At 39.6% G+C, this 17514-nt stretch overlaps 2 protein-coding genes across 2 annotated transcripts; one reads left to right on the plus strand and one right to left on the minus strand.

Annotated features, from left to right (window-relative positions):
- Positions 1-1458: 1458 nt before the first annotated feature.
- Positions 1459-5544, minus strand: LOC145485285 (uncharacterized). The gene is made up of 6 exons (XM_081463973.1): positions 5448-5544; positions 5330-5364; positions 4882-5001; positions 3641-3803; positions 3159-3246; positions 1459-2386 (listed from the first exon to the last, which is right to left on the minus strand). The coding sequence occupies exons 1-6, from the start codon at positions 5533-5535 to the stop codon at positions 2158-2160; spliced, it is 723 nt and encodes a 240-aa protein (XP_081320099.1). The 5' UTR covers positions 5536-5544; the 3' UTR covers positions 1459-2157.
- A 4767-nt stretch (positions 5545-10311) lies between these two features.
- Positions 10312-14110, plus strand: LOC145485487 (uncharacterized). The gene is made up of 3 exons (XM_081464151.1): positions 10312-10548; positions 12724-13267; positions 13783-14110. The coding sequence occupies exons 1-3, from the start codon at positions 10312-10314 to the stop codon at positions 14076-14078; spliced, it is 1077 nt and encodes a 358-aa protein (XP_081320277.1). The 3' UTR covers positions 14079-14110.
- The last annotated feature ends 3404 nt before the right edge of the window (positions 14111-17514 follow it).

The following is a 17514-nucleotide window of genomic DNA, read 5'->3' on the forward strand; positions in this document are numbered from 1 at the left end:
AGTAGTCTTTGGAAGACTGTTTTGCTGACAAAATCTGAAAATCGCGAAGGTAGATTCCGCTGGGAATATTTTAATAAAATTAAAAACATTGACTCGGCACCATCAGCTGCCATCCTGTGCACAGCCACTCCTTTCCCCCTCCCCAACCAATCACTTCTAGGGGGACCTCCATTAATTTGCTGTGGTTGATGGGGTCCTTATATAAGACTTAAGAATCTTAATTATGTAGTCGTTTCACCAAGCGAGGAAAACAGCTTTTTGTCAACATTCTCTACAATTACAGATGAGCGCTGTCAAGTTATTTTCGTTTCCATCGAGATATCCCAATTGAAACTTCGCATCGAAAAACCAAAACGTCATTTTAGAATACTTACCCCGTGACAGCTTTGAACGCTAATGAACATTATGAATATTGCAGTTAGTATCTGACTTATGATGTAACGCCAGAAGCTCCAGTATATAGGCCCGCCAAGATGACGCATGGTAATACCATCTTAAAGGACTTCTCGAGTGACTTACTTACACGACATCACGCTTTTTTGTAGGAGAAGAGTTTTGTGATGAGCAAAAGACAATAAATAACGATTACGTAGGCACCATCCATGTTGCATGTTGTCACTCTTCAAAACAATGTACACCGAGGGTCCTCCTAAAAATGAAGATAAAGGTACGAGAAGAATTTGCAATATGGGCCCTGACGGTCGCCATGATGGTTCTTATATTATTATCCAAATTAATCACGTGTCACATTGGTAGCGCCTAAAGTGTTTTCGTTTTAATACCCATTTTTGGCATTATCTCGGTCTCTGAAAGAAAGAAAAGGAAAATTTTGCCAATAATTACTTTTTAGAGAGGTTATTCGAGGCTATCACTCTTACCGCCATTACGAAGCTGGTGACTCTCCACGATGCTAATGCTTCAAGTGGTTCCTTTCGAGATTTTTGACGATCACTTCCGTCACCTTTGCCACCCACGGGCTTCTTGAGGGAATATTTAGTTCCAAAAGAGAGTTCAGTTTCTTTTTGCCTGAGTGTCCGAAACGATTGAATTGCTTTTGTTAATCACCCAAAGAAAAACACGAACAATAAAACGCGTTTTTAACTTTTGGATCGAAGAGGCCGCAAAACTGGTGACCTGGGCAAAGGAAGAACTTACAAAAAGACATTGTAACTGGTCAATGTCGGTTTGATTCCCAAGAAATGTAAGTTAAAGTCTGAGTTAGTCAAGAATCATGCCCCATAAGGCTTAATGTTTGTATCATGAAGCAACTAAAAGTACTTCTACTCCCCTGGATGGGATGCTAGTCCATCCCAAGATCACCCACAAAAACAAAATTTATAGTCCATTTATACACAGGTCCAGTTGTTCAATGGATGGATAAAACCGTCCACCGGACAAACCGCTATCCAGTGGATAAATGTTGACAAAACAAACTGCAGTAACCACTAGATACTGTAAACTTCCGATAGTAACGACCCTCGATTCATTCGGAATTAGCAGCCTTTGTAGCTCGCTACTTTCGGGGGGTCCTTACTTTAGGGGAGATAAAAACGTTATATAACGTTGGTGCAGCTGAGCTATTTTTACGAAATAAAAGATGGCAATTCATAAAACACTTTTCTCAAAATGGGATAAAATTCGTTATTGTTCCAGTTTCATGTTACTAACATATGGGTGGCCTCTATACATGTCTACACCGTGTTTTCTGTCGTAGGTACTACAAGTTGAGCAAGTTTCTCCTGGGGCTGGGCTCGCTACTTTCGGGATTTACTAGAGGCAATAATTTTCTGACGTTACTTTCGGGGGGAGGGGGTCGCTCCTTTCGGGAGGTCGTCACTATCGAAAGTTTACGGTAGTGTGTTATCCGGTGGATAGCGTTATCCGCTCTTTGAACAACTGGAGCCAGGTTGTAGAGAGGCACTATATGATAGTTAATTGTCTTAATCAAGAGTTCAACACCATGATCCCGGCTAGGGCTCCAATCTGGACCCGTCGCGTCACAATAACGACCCCCTGGTTACGCTCGGTACCTTTAAACATTTAGAATTTAGGACAAACTGCATCAGTTCTCGTGTCACATATCATTTATTCTGGACTTGCACTTCTTTTTGAATGTGTTACAACTCATTTTTGTCCATATGCGCACAATTTATACAGTTATTTTCTATTTCGAATTTTGTGCAGCTTCGGAACAACCCAGGGAAATCGCCGTTTTCGTCGGGCATGCAGAGCCTCAAACATTAAGGGGAACATCCTCTTCATTGCAGTCTTCATCCTGAGTTTTTGAATCATGGCTGGAATGGAGCGTTGAGAGATCGCTGCTTGCTTGCACTCGTCTGGTATCTTGAGTTTCTCAGGTTGGACGGTGGTTTTTAAATCAAGAAAACTGGGAGCAAGGAAAAGAATTGTTAGCGTGTCCTCTGCAAACATAAGGAGTCTTTCCAACATAAAACGCCACGATTTTTTAGTGTCAAACTTTCTCACGCTATAAATCACGTCTTTGCTAAAACCCACCTGGTGTGGTTTTGCCCCCTACTCCAGGCGAAAGATATATCTCCCTACTTACCCCACGCAGCTTCCCGCCACCCCTCCCTTCCTAAGCATGCACTCTAAAAGCGGTCGGGTACGGCAACCGGAGGCTCTGTTCGCAAGCCACTCCCCCCTGTCCATCTTAGGTTTCTAAAAGTTTCCCTTTTTCACCCATTTCTTGACAAAGTTTTTTTTTCAAATGAATATATGAAAGATCATATATTTGAACGGTGGAGAAAGATTTGAAGACATGTTCTGTACACAAGTTAAGCAGCTGTTAAATTAAGGCCTGAAGAAATATAAGGTTTTAGTTAATTTCACAGCTGGCTTAAGTTGTGAACATAACGTTAACTACCATGATCATTTATGCCTTTTTTTTAGAAAGGATATTTGCGTCGTATCTTCCTGGCGGCCGAGAAACTCCCCTATGAAATTTGTCAATGTCTGATGAAAATCAAGGTTACATAGCTATAATAACAAATACCAAAATGTTTCGAGGCCTGTTTACTGACAGTAAGCATTATAGTTAAATATCAGGCTGTACCTTGCAATCGTTTGTTTAGATGACAGAATTGTTTACACATTGTCATACTCAGTGGTTTTTGGAGAACGGTTTAAGCGTATTTTACCTTCCCGCAAGAGCGGAATCATTTCTCTTCTCAGCGAAGAATACGGGAATGCATTGGTCTCCAGACTCGAGTGTTACGACACCAACACCTACCAAATGGATTGAACATAAAAATGATAAATTATATCTAATGTTTCATTTCATTGATCAGCTGCGCCCTTGCCGCTCAAATGATAAATTGACTCATCCGCTTGTTCTCCGAACAGATTATTACGGTAAGAAAGTTGAAAATTAAAAATAATTCTCCTTTTCAAAAAGCCCCATTTAGAATGTCGAGTTTTCCCCTTGTAAGCACCCTTACCTCCCAAGCCTATGGATCAAAAGACAAAAGAAAGTATGATACAGACCAAAAAATGAACCAGTAGCACTAAAACAGAAGAAATCTGGATTTGCAATGTTATAAACCTGTGACTTACACTTAAATCTCGACAGTGTCACCTCAATGGACATGATTATCACCTAGGACCAAAATATTATCCTTGCCTTCATCATCTTGGAATGAGTAACAATCAACTGAGGCTCCCTTATATCCAAGTAAACCTGTGGTGATATGTGTCAACGGTAAATCTTGCAAAAATTCAGGCCAAGTTTTTTCCTCCAGTGGCTCACTGTAGCATCCCTCTGGGCTGTGCTCGTAGAGCTTGCCCTGTTGAGAAATAGTTCATTAATAGTTGATATTAATCAATAATTGAAAATTTAAGGCGGTCACAACCCTGATTTTCATCAAAAGCTAACTAACTATATATCAATGAAAAGCCAATTGCTTGCAAATTGCAAAAATGTATATTTCAATGCTGTGTCAATGTAATATTGATCAAACTGTTAATGATGGAAAGAGCTTGAAACCGTTGTCAGCCATAATTTAATTTTAATATAACTAAACTACGACAGCGATAGCAGCTCACGCGGACACTCGTTATAGCCTACAAAATATACCAACAAATGTTAACTTTGTTAATTTGTTGATTCTCTAAAATCAGGTATCCGTGGAAAGATAAGGAAGGTGTTGCAGGATTTTACACAAACTCAAGGTTGTCATTGCCAAAGAAGGAAACTGCTCCCGTGAAATATTATTAACAAATAAATTACGCCTGGAGATTTTGAAGAAACTTAAACGTGTAGAAAGCTAAAAGTAAGGGAGCATTTCAGGTTTAATTTGGCAGGAGGTGCAGACTTTTTAAACTGTTTGAAGCTGTTTATACGTCATCCTTTGTTTTGAAACTGAACATATTGCCTGCGTAGTAGCCGTTTTCTTTCCTTTCCAGGCGGAGAGATAGAACAAGCGAGCGAGCAAGGCAAGCGGGCGGGTAAAGGAGTGCGCTTATGCTCCATTTTCTTTCGCATTCGCTCGCAGTTTGGTTTCCTTGGCGTGCTTTTTTGGAAACGCCTGCTACGCAGACTACTAAACACACTGGAGCATAACTCAGGCGCGGATCCATACCGGTTTCCACCGTTTTACGAAAATCGGTCAGATAGTTCAGAATTGCTCAAGAACCCCCAAAAGGGGACTTTAGAAATAAAAAATTCCAGAACATTTCTTAAGGGAGCACGGCCCTGGACCCCTCTAGGAGACACTCGTTATTTCGGAAATCAGTCACCATTTATCCTAGATCCGCGCCTGTAACTGATCGAAAGTGCTTCATAAGAAGCCAGAACGAATTGAAAGAATTTTAAGTAATACCAGTTATCAACTGTTCTCGTTAACAATTATAAGCCACGGTTACCTCTTTAAAGTCCATTATCAAAATTTCATCACCTTCCTCTTCCTGCATACGTTGAAGGTTCAAGTCTAAGTTGAATGTCATGTCAAATGTTTCTGAAAACCCTGACTCGTCCACCTCGACCTGTAAAGCATTGCACATATTAGAGTCCCCATCTCAACATTTTGCGGAAGTACTGACAAAGCTAGGGCCGTAGCCAGAAAAAGATTACGACTGAGGCAATATCCATGAAAAAATTATGGTTGAATACTCTTCTAAGAACTTAGGGAGCTTATGATGACTATAAACAACAAAAACGAAAAAACGCCTCGGTTTGCCTGTTACTACAATAGGTTTAATTTCACAGCTTCCAGCGGTACGTTCATCGAACCTTGTTTTGACCTGTTTTGCAAACTCTACAAAGCTAGATGCGAGCGGAATGTTTACGATAATGATGCAACATTAAACTTACCGTATACAGCCTACCCGAGAGCTGCTTCGGAAAACCTAACGAAAAAAAAGGGCACATGTAAAATTTTAGAGGAAAAAAGTCAAACAACCACTATGTTGGGTTGCGCGTGTCTTCTTACCGGAACATGTTAGAGATCGCTTTGCTTGGTTTCCTTTGGCAATAGAACAGCCAAAGAGTAGCATAGCTACAAAGAGTATGGCCTTCATCTTCGCCTCATCTGTATAAAGTGAGTTCTCTGTTCACTGTGCCTTATTTATGTATTTCATTGATGTATACAGCTGCATGAAGTTCAACAACCATTAAGAAGAGCAACGTAGCTAAGTTTAAAATAAAGTGGACGAGGAAACAGATAGAATAACAGTTGTAAAAGAATAATTTTTGTTGCCGGTTATAGGGTCAACAAATTAACTGAAGAATAGAGGGTAATACAATACAAAAAGAACTTCAGTTACTAAGTTAAGTACACAGGAGTCAAAAGTCATACATTGTAAATTAATTGGGCCAAAGAGTCACATTTGGACTTGGTCCTTCTTCGTGCTACATTTTGATGAGGATGCGGAAAAATAAACAGTAGCACACGCAACTATTACGGATTGGTAAGAGTGCGCGCGCTTTAAGTTGTTTAAAAAATGAAATCCACGTTCAGCCCGTGTGGCCTTAGATTGATAACGTGGAAAATAAGATTCATTTCGTCCAGGCCTGTGGCGTTGTTGGTCCTCTGCATTGCTTTTAATTAACAGCAGCCTTCCATGTCATGCATTTGGTGATCCGTGTTGAAATGTTCGGCAACGGGCGGGAAACGGGGCGGGTTGTTTGAAAAGGCTCGAAGACGGTCACCCGTGGGTTTCCTACGATATTACTTGATTTAAGAACAGAGTAAATTAAGTGCAAGAAGGAACAGATAGAATAACAGTAGCATAGGACTATTGTTGTTGCGTAATAGGGTCAGCCAATTAATTGGCGGTAAAAAGGGCAGTACATAAAGGACTCAAGTTACAAGTTAAGTACACAAGAACCTCACGAAATGTTCTTTTTATATCAAAGTACCAGTCAAACCTTTCCTTAATAGGGGACTTTAGATTTGAGTACTAATCAATCTCGTATTCGTACTCTAGTCTATAAAGGTCCGTAATAAGAGCACCTCTATATTGCGGACAGCCACTCCGCTTTGGTCCATAGCTGTCCGTATTACAGGGGTTCCACTGTACTGAGCTTTCACTGTTTCATTTTCTATAAAATTTTAATAGTTGATCAAAAAAACTCGATTTAATGGGAATTCACTCTACGTTTGTTATTTTCGATAGGCCTTGGCTTGAGCATATATTTAGAATTTCCTTCATGATATATACATTGATATCAATGATATGCAATTTTGCCATACTCCCATTAAATACTCCCACAACGGATCGACAGATATAACTTATTTAAAGTCAACTACCACGTTCAATTTTAATTGCCTGCAAACAAATTAGGAAGTAACCGGAAGAACAAATAAATTAGCACTGTTTACTCTTACTTCAAAGGGTGACTATCTTTTTTTGGAATGCCAAATTAAAACCCCAAAGACGTATCTTCCTTGATGGACACCAAAATATATATATATATAATGATCTTGTTTTAATAACACTCAATGAGGCCTACCCTGTGAGCTCTCTTTGTGAGGGAATCTCTGTCTCGCAGGGTAACTGAAGCCGAGGAATGGGTGCTATAATGGGTTGCGTAAGCGCTATACGATACCTTCGTCATGGTATTCTTATAGCATTTCGTGTACGAGTAGACTTGCCACAAGTCGACATCATAAGTTTCAGGGTAGAACTAAGCTTGGCGAGTGAAACAAGCTGCGAGGTTTTAGACCGCGAAGCAGCCGAACGAGTGGCGAAGTCGCTTCGTCCGGCGGGTCCTGAATAAACACTGAAGACGAAGGACTTTTCTGAAAGTCTATTGCACGAGCAAAGGTGCCTGGTCATAATTTAAGCACTGTTTTGACCAGAGACACAACAAAATCGTCGTGATCGAGAGGTTTGCAAATAAGCCAATCAGAAAGCGCAGAGACAATCCAGTGAACCAATCAAAGCTCCAAGTAAATGCCTGTAGCTGACGCAAAGCGCGGGAAAACGTATGCGAGTGAGTGGCGCGGATAGTGGTTTGGTTTTACTTCTGATTGGATGAAAACCTGACGCGAGATTTTTTTAAGCCAATCGTGTAGCGTAGTAATGCAAAACCAGTTATACCTATCGATGCTCCTTTAGTAAGTCAATTACTGCACTGTAAAATGTAGTAGTCTACAAAACACAACATTCAATGAGGCTTTTAGTTAATTGGTATTTTGTTTCACTTTCCGTTGATTGATAAGTGATATGTTAAGAAGTGTATTAACCACAATTAGGACAACTCGAAATTGGAGCATTTGACAGCCGGGTGGCCCTGTCTGTAAAATTCAGTAACATGAATTTATCTTCGGGACATGAAAATTAGAGACTGCGTTGGCCGGTTAAAAAAAAGACAAAGCCACTATAATTGCAGTGTATGTTTCTTATTCATGAGTATGTTTTTAATCGCAATGCTGGCTTTCTCGTGATAAAATCTTTTCTGTAAATTAATACGTAAAGCTTAATTGAAAGCGTTTAACGTTGACGCTTAGGAGGTCGCTCGCTTGATAAAACCACACATCTTTAAGGAAAAACAATCGCACATAACAGTTATCAGCATTTCAGTGCGTCCCAACGAAAATGTTCTTTACTGATCAAAGCAAAGACAATTTGACAGACTTTTAACGAAATTTGCTGCACGCCAAAACAAAACAGTCGTGATCAAAGAACTTTTACAGAATTAAAAACCTATTCTATTATCGTGACGTTGAGGATTGTTTCCTTGATGATAGAACAGTATCACTTGAATGTCCCATTTGTTTTAGTTTTCCTTTACTTCACTTAGGGATTGGCTTAAGAAGTTCATCCAATCAGAAGCCAGAATCTAAAGTCTTGTTCTCGCGCGTTTTCCTGCGCTCTGCTTTGCTTCGAGTTTTGATTGGCACAGTGGATTATCTGTGTCACAACCCTTGTGTTCATGATTGTCTAGACTGATCATTTTCGTTTTTATTTTACGACACTTAATTGAAAGCCGTTCTTTCATGAACGAGTAAACGCAAGTACCTCTCTGCATTTCGGCGGATCTCGAAGTCAACGAACAGCGGTCGGGAAATCGAAACGCGTTTTCCGATTGTTCTTTGGTGTTTCTCGACCGTTGGTCAAAGAGGGTGCGAGCCCTGGGTATGAGATTGGCTTGCTGTCCGTATTTTCTCTTAAAGTTCGCTTTCAATTTTCCCCCGGACGTAAATAAACGCAATAAGCTAGGGTGGTACGGACGACAAGCGGTTTCCCTTGTGTCGCCTTCACCTCGTTACAGTCTATTCTTATCTTAAAAACCTCGTCCTCTCTCTCTTTCTAATTTTCGAGAGAAAAACCGGTGTAGCCAGTCTAGGACTGAACAGAAAAGAAACTCGAAATTTCATTTGTGTTTAGTAGAGTTTCCTTGACGTTTCCTTCCAAATTATTATAAAGCAAAATATGGCTCAAGAACAAGAACTCGTGTAGAACTAGTAGTTGTCTATTTGGACTGAATGTGCGGTTTTTGTGTGCTTAGCAGACTGGTTAAATAGACCGAACAATTCAAGAAGACCTCCATGTTCTCACCTTCCATCGTTTCGACTTTGACACTTGACAAAAGGATTTCTCCTTCGCCTCGCTAAACTTAGAACTGTTCCGGCTTATTTTACAATATTTTATAAAAATATGCAATTTGTACCTGATGGAACAAAGGCAGTTTCTACTAAAACCAAAACTAATTTATTTAGCTCGTCAGCTTTTTTCCACGACACAAGTGGTAGTCCACTCAACTATAAGCCGCGTTGTTTAAAGGCAACTTCAGATAGCATTTCTGTAGTATAAAGCGTCTCCGGAAGTTACCAATCACGGATTACCCTCTCTGGTGTTAAAAAATATTTGTGGACTTTATTTACTGAATTGTAGAGCGCAGGTGATTATATTTAGCTGAAACCCGTGTGATGTTAATAAATTAGTAATAATGTCACATGTTAACATATATCTAAAGTTAATTACTGTATAGTGATCCTTTCTTCACATTTACGTTTATTTAGAAAAACAACATCGTGGGTTTAAAAAGACTAAAGGTTTTTGACTGTTAAAAATGTCGTCATCAGATTTCTATGGCTTTCGTTGGCCACTACATGAACTCTTGTGTTTGCTAACAGAATTTTGTAAGACTGTTTTCGACAAAAAGACGTTTAACTTCGATGACTTTTTTGAATTTCCTAAGTACAAATCGACTCGTGCAAACCACTCTAATAAATGTATCTATCAAATTAGCTAATTTTACATGTAACTCATTTAAGTACTCTTTAGCTATAACATTTCAGTTTACCAAGACCTATGAACTAATCCAAAAACTTAAAACAGTTAAATATCTATTAGTTTCGTAGCCATTTCTCAAGGAAATTGTGTATATTATGTGAAGAATGCAAATGAAAATGTGAAAGTTCACACATTTGAACTGCGGAGAAAGATACGAAGATATAGATGATCATCGCAGTTAAACACTCAACTCAATTTTGTTCGTAGTTATGGTAACGAATGCATAACTGAGTAGTTTCGTGAATGCGGTCACCTGGTAATTTAGTAATAAACATGGTGATTATAAGTTAAATACAATGTGACGTCACTACACCTAACGAACCACTCAAATGACATTTGAAGAAATGTACAGCTTTGGCTTCGTGATGTGTGGATTAATACTTCATTGTTTCTTCTGGTCTTGTGCACGACATCAACTCGCTGCTTACCAAAAGATTCCAAAATTCCAAAATGCTCGGTTTTGCATTGACTCTTTGGTTCAACGCAGCCCCGTTATTACATGCTTGTCCTTTGAAAGGGTGTACAGGTTTCTACTTTGTTCAAAACAGGAACATGGTTGCAGGTCACGCCCTAGAAGGTTTCACGTACAAACAAGTTACAACCCCAAATCCCATGTCGTGTTTTCATCGCTGTTCAAGTGAGTGTCGCTGCATTTCGTTCAACATCCATACAACTAATAACACCCTGACCTGCCAGCTAAACGACGAAAACAGGAGCACTAAGCCCCAAGCACTGGTGGCTTCTCCACAGCTTCATTACTACGATTTGGTCATCGATTACCCTTCTGAGGTAAAGTTTTTTTTTTCTTTCTCGCATAGTTTCTGTACTCTCCTGGTCGTAACTGCATCGGAGGTTTTCTAGTTGATCACCTCCAATTCAAAATAACAAGAAGTAGGCATAGCAGATTCTTAGTTTTATTCCAAATCTTAAATTTCCATTCCATAATTTTTTTTTACCCTGAACTGTATCTTGAGAAGAAATTAACGTAGGCTTTTCTCCTTCGCCATTAGTAACTCGTCTAAATAATTAATGACTCCCGTTTGTAGCATTAACCGCCTAGTGAGATTGTTAGTGTTTTTTATATGGACCTATCTTTGAAAGTGAACTTATCATATAGGAACAGCTTTTGTTTTCCCCGAAGAACACAAAAGCCCGGAATTCACTAAACTTAAGTCTCTTTAATTGAATGGTAAAGGAAATCCCTAACCACCTAGCAACGTACCTTTGGATGCTTTTTCTGATAGCAATTGAAAGATCTCTCAACATCATTCCACCGCAGGAAAAAAGATGGCGGATGTGCATTTTACCACTAGGCCTTGCGAACCTAACACAGTCTAAAAGGCACAAAGAAAACCAAATTTTTACAATATACGTCCCTGTACTATGGACATTAAGTAGCCTAGGTTTGAAGATTGTATAACGTTTCTGTACGTTTTTATGAACGTTGTTAAGGTTTTCGTGCACTAAGAAATATGGGTAAATGTACCAGTCGCCATCTTTTTTCCTACGGAAGATTGCACGAGACTGTAATATAAGCGAGTGCATTTTGAAAGAATTTTCAAACATCACACTGAGTAGAGTAAGTCCTTAATTGCCGGAGCTTTCATTCCATTACTAATTTATTGTATGACTTAACATCAAACATTAATGATAAATTTGCCTGCTTTCAGCCAATCACAGTGAAGTAATTTTCACGGTTTATTATCAGTTGAATTAATAAATTATTTCTGTTTCTCAACTTTTCAAACAGTTAGAAAAAAAAAAAGCTCACTGAGTTACCAACTACAAGACACGTTATTGTGTAATATTCAATATGGAGCACTTTCATGGCAGCCATATTGCTGTTCCAAAACAATAAGAAATCTTTTTGAATAAGAAAAGAACTCATTTCTCATCGGGAACTTTTATTGTTTGGGAACACTAACATGACTAACCGTGAGCACGCGTTTATCGAGTTAAATAAATAACTAAAAATAAAAAATAAAAAAAATGATGACGTTTATTTTCTCTCGGCAGTGTTTAGGTAAGGCTAGTGGGGCCGAGCAAACAACTGAAACAAATAATTCAAAATGAGTATATCATTGTAATTAGAATCCTAACTGGCCGGAGGCAAACCAGTAGGCTATTTACAAGCGTAGCCGAGGATTTGAACTGTGTGTTACCATGAAAAAAATCCAGGAAGAGGTTAGAGCATAGATAATTGAGGGAAATGGTTAGGAAACCTAGCAAATTCTTTGTTGTACGTTTTTTTTTTTTGCTATTTTAGGGGTTGACCCTGCACAAAACCTGGCTCAATACCAAAGGTAGTTACGTGTGCTCATACAACTAACCAATAGAAGCATTGCGATTACGTAATTCATGCATAGTCAATGAGCATAAAACAAAAGATGTGCAGGGTCAAGGGCCTTCCAACGTAAATCTTAGCCTGTTTGTTTGCTTCTTTGATGTTTACCGGCCTTCCTAACCATTTCACTCTATTAACTATAGTCAGAGTGGAACTCGAACCTTAGACTGCTGGATTGCGCGTCCGACGTGCTGACCACTCAGCCAAGCTGCCTCCGGCTACGGGTCATGCGCGCCTCAAGCAACTTCAGTATTCTTCTCGAGCGCTCTGTCTCCAAACCTGCGAATGCATCCATAACTCAACACACCCTTCTAAACGATTGAATTTCTTTCAAGTGTTAGTCAAGATGTAACCATATACTTTTGTGAAAAATGCGTTCCATAAAAGAATAGCTTACGAAAGCCGCGCCGCTCGAAATCTCTAAGAAATTTCTCATATCTCTCAGAAATAACTTTTCCAGCAGATTTTGTAACTATTTTTATTCATGTTTGAACTTCGCCATTTTCTGAATCAAACTGCTATTTAAGTCATTTTAAGTGACTTTGTGTTAGCTTTCATTTTAATGGCAGGCTATCGACTTTTTTTTAAGTAAACTTAACGGTTGTTCTCGTTCAATACAGGGCGAGTTTTCACTCTCCGGGGATTGTTGCGATTACAATAGCTGCTGCGAAACTAATCCATGTCTCAATGAAGGCCAGTGCACCCCCAATTGCGACGAAAAGGGAAAGAGATTCATCTGCCACTGCTCGCAAAAGTTCACCGGCGCAGTGTGTCAGTTAAGGCGCGCCAGAAACTGCGCGGAGGTTTGGAATCAAGGATGGAGGCAAAGTGGACATTACGTCACTCTTGATAACAATGAAAACAACCTGACAATGTATTGTGATTTCACGAGCGAACCAGAGTTTATATGGACTCTTGTGGAATCGTTCTCTCTGGAAAACGTTGGCCAATTTCGACATAAGCCTTTCTTCAAGACAGACTACATTGCCGTTAACGAAGTTAATCCTGATTGGTCGGAGTACAAGATGTCACACGCTCATGTGCAACTCGTGCGAACAGCATCCACGCACTGGAGAGCCACGTGCAACTACCCTACCCGTGATATCGACTACACAGATTATTTGAGGACGTCATTTGATGATTTTGATATATTGATGGATCCAGGTTTGTGTTCGTGAAGTTTTCTTTCAGTTTCTAAGATCCATCCCCAAGTGAGCCGTCCTTTGTGCAAAGAACAACCAGGAAAGTAATGTCCTACCTGTTGGATACGGTGCGAGGGTGTTTTAAAGTGATTTCAGGGTCTCGTGTCTCGTGTATTTTAGACATTCATACTCTTTTATCTATTATTCATTTATTCTTTGATTTCTCCACGAAATAAGTGAGATGTTACACCTTAGACAAGCCAACTTATACGTCCCCTAATATGGTCCCATCTACCAAACAACAGAGAAACCATAAGAGCGGAAGGATGGTGAGGCAGATCGATGACCCCGTTCCCTGTGTTTTAACTTCGGGATGTGGCAGACTGAAAGCACTACTAGCAACAATAAAATTAGGGAGCTTAAGAAAACCACGAGGGCAACGGCAACGGGAACGTCGCTAGACAAAAGGTTTAGTGAGGAGAATGATGGCTGTGCACGTGCGTTATAACTCTTGATACATTTCTTTAACTCTATTTTTTTATTTTTTTGAAACAGTTAAAAGTCCCAAATGCCAAAAGTTTGAAATGATTAACATCCGAGGAATTTCCTGCCTGGATTGTACCGCTGGCGTTCTTTATGGTGGTAACCATGGATACACATTTCACATTGACAGCCAGAAAAGCCGCTCGGTTGTCGGGTGTCAGTTTGATGGCTCGAATGGAGCGCTCAGTTCTGAAGATAACTTTGGATACTATGGTGTACCCAATCCCGCATTTTCTTGTACTGAATCTACAACTTCCACTACGCAAATCTGGTTTGGAAGGAAAAAATGACTGTCTCAAAACATAGAGCATGAACATGCAGGGAAAGGATTCTTGTGTTGGCACGAATTTTAGGATGTGTTTGGAATCTATTTGGCATTTGGTCATTTGGCATTGTCTTCATTTGATATTTACTCAAGTGGCATTTACTCATCTTTGATCAACTTGCAGTTTCATTTATTCAGGAATTTCTCCTGCCATTGATATAACTAATTATAAAGGGTCTCTTGTGACTGCACATGTTCCCTGATATTCTTTTAGTTCGTCGGTTTCCTTCTAGGAAAGGACTTTCCTGTTTTCGTTTTGGGGAATTGAATTCAATATATTAATGGCACTTATTAAATCTTGGTATTGGGTGAACAATTGACAAGGGATCGTTTTAGGGACTAACAGTGAAAATTATCAAAGGGTTAATAAACCACCAGAAAAAAAAAATGTTCTTTTATGAAAAGTTCCGAGCTCTGTTCACCACTAAGTCTACTAATTGGACCGGCAATTAAATGTTAAAGAAAAAGAGAACATCAAAAAGATGCTAATAGCTTTTGAACGAAACTCGTTTGTGGTTTATTTACTTTTAGATAAATAAACAATAGCCTCCATTTGGCGCGGAAATATCCGCGGACATTGTCTGTTCCGAGAAGCGAACAGTTTTCTGAGAGCGCAGCTCGAGGAAAACTGTGAGCTTTGAGGAACAGATTATGTGCTTATTAGCCTTCATATATTTTTCGCAACACGCACGGTTTGAAAATTGGGGAATATCTTTCTGATATTCTCCAGTCTTAGTTGGGGAATATTTAGTCACGTGACGCGTTTAGACCAATCATGTGCGGGCGAAAATATTTAATGGAATACAATTGATAATATTTATTCAGTATACTCTTATCTATGTGTGCTGATGGTAGCTAACTGTGTTTCAATAGCTTTTCGATGTACGTGTTTCCATCTGTTTTGGCTTACAAAGGATTTTAGCGTACCAGACCATGCATACTAGAACTGTTCATTTGTTCATTTCTGTAGGGAGTCGATTTGTATTCTTGTATTTTATTTATTTATCCAAATCCACTACATTTCTTGCAACAGCTATTTATCTTACGTTAAGAAAAAACCGAAAGCATTCAATTTTAATTTACTCGGAGAATTTCGAGCGAACTGATTTACGCAAGGATAGTTAATGTCACTATTCTGTGAGAATTCACTTTTATGTGTTATTATAGCCCATTATTATTATAGCACATATACCAATAAATAAAGAAAGCCACACATCATTTGGCGTAATGTGGGGGGACACAACTTTGATTTGCGTGACCTTTTAAAGCCTCACTTGTCACCAGAACTACCGCACTGGAAACGGACAAGAGTAACGGCAGGTTAAGTTGATCACAATATAATAATAGTAAATACGCTGACCTTCCAAGCCTCACTTATCACCAGCACTACCCTGCACTGGAAACGGACAAGACAAAACGGACAAATTTGACCTGCCAATAGACGGGTCAAATTTGAACGCGTGACCTTGAAAGCCTCACTTATCTCCCAGGTGCTGAGGAAGCCAGCACCGGATCGGACAAGACTATTGGGAGGTGCACAAATGAAAGGGGCAAAACACTGCCCAAAGCTTGGGGGAGGTCGCTACCCGAAGACTTAACCGCCACAAATACATGCAAGGCAAGTATCTCCCCAAGCACAAAACAACATATTTATGTAATAGTGCCCTTTTCAGTACAATGAGGAAGTTTGTTATTCTTCTGGAGCTCCTGAATCTGCTTAAATCAGTTCATTGTCTTTTCGTCAACCTGAAAGACGCAATGTCTACTAGTCAGGTTCTGTCCCAATGCAATTTCTATCACCATTGTATGTCGTGCCATGTACGACAATTAGCACCAGACTGGTCTAGACCAGACCATTAACTGGAAATTGAATTTGGTAAAACCACCAATTGCAGCTTAATGATATTGCCATATTTTGAATATAATCCTGTCTATCGGCCCATAAGCTACTGTAGACAGTAGTGTAGAAGTAACCATGTATATATCCATAGAAGATACGTTCATAGAGGAGATCTACTCAAAACCATGCTAACGCTTGAAGAAAAAATGGCTGGGGATCATATATATGAGCAAGAATAACCCCAATAATATATTGGCGATGAATTGACGTGCGGCTGCCCGATACGAAAACCCTAAAAAACCCTTTGGAAAAAAAAATAGGGAACGTACTCTGTATCGAAGGCCTGAGCGCACTACCCCTGCAGATGGGGCCAATCATATACCGGATCGATACAGAACATAAGTATATGCGATGTCTTGTTAAAGGTGTTAGAGCGGCAAATTAACGATTGTAGGTTCTCAACTGTACATTCGAACTCAAGAGACACCATCCCCCAAATTCCATCCCAGGTGACCCGTAATCTTTGTCAGGTTGCTGCACTACTGAATGAGGAGAGGCTTTGCAAGAGTTAAGTGCCTTGCCTGCAGGCTAACCCTCCATTTTAGACAGGAGTCCAATCTCTGATTTATTAGGCAACAGCACCTTTCTCATCCCCGACAGTAGCTAGATGGTGAGTGTCCACCGACTGCAAAGACCTATGACAGTTAACCTTTTTGTAATCCCTGATGTCAGCATAAAAACAATTCTTATTGCCCTGGATAAATTTCTTACAAATGCCAGTTGGGAGAATTACTTAAGCATGAATACTATTTACCATTGGTGGCCATTTTGTACATTCTCATTACCTGTGTGATAAAGTGTGTATTGATATTACATGGTTACATCTGATTTGATCAATTACGACTTTTGGGACTTAGTTCTGATCTAACTTCTTAACAGATGGTCATATATCAATTTGGATACTTAATCCACCTTGGCAAATGCAGTGTGTTGACACTGGCAGCTAGCAAGGATACAGCTTGATTTCAAGGACCTGCCATTAAGCCAAATAATAAATGGCCATTTCCCATCCTTCACAGAAAATTTGTCTGGCTAAAACAATAATGGGAGCTATGTTCACGGCTCTACTGATAACACCATGAAAGCGAAATGGGTGCCCATGGCCATCGACCAGTTGTTACCCTCCACTGCCAGCTAACTACTTTTTTTAACGGTCATATTTGTGAAACAAAGGCAATAGTAGTCACCTGCACGCAGGCTATGATATCTATAAGGCTAATTGAAAACTAGAAAAGAGAAATTATTATCATGATAACATGTCGAAAACATACGGTTTACATATATTATGTCCACAAGAATAATTATGGCGCACATCGGTGGGGTCAGCCAACCATTTGCTGATCGCCCTTTCAAACACTGACTGAAACGTCTCGGTCCAAGTTGCAATCAAAACACAGCAAAATAACTTGCGCAAGTAGGTCTTTCTAGGCTGATCGGTGAGATGGGCTACAACCATACCAGCGCGTGTACTATGGCCAAGATAACAGTAAACGTTATTATC

Source organism: Orbicella franksi, chromosome 4 (assembly GCF_964199315.1).
Source record: "Orbicella franksi chromosome 4, jaOrbFran1.1, whole genome shotgun sequence".
Classification (NCBI taxonomy): Eukaryota; Metazoa; Cnidaria; class Anthozoa; order Scleractinia; family Merulinidae; genus Orbicella; species Orbicella franksi.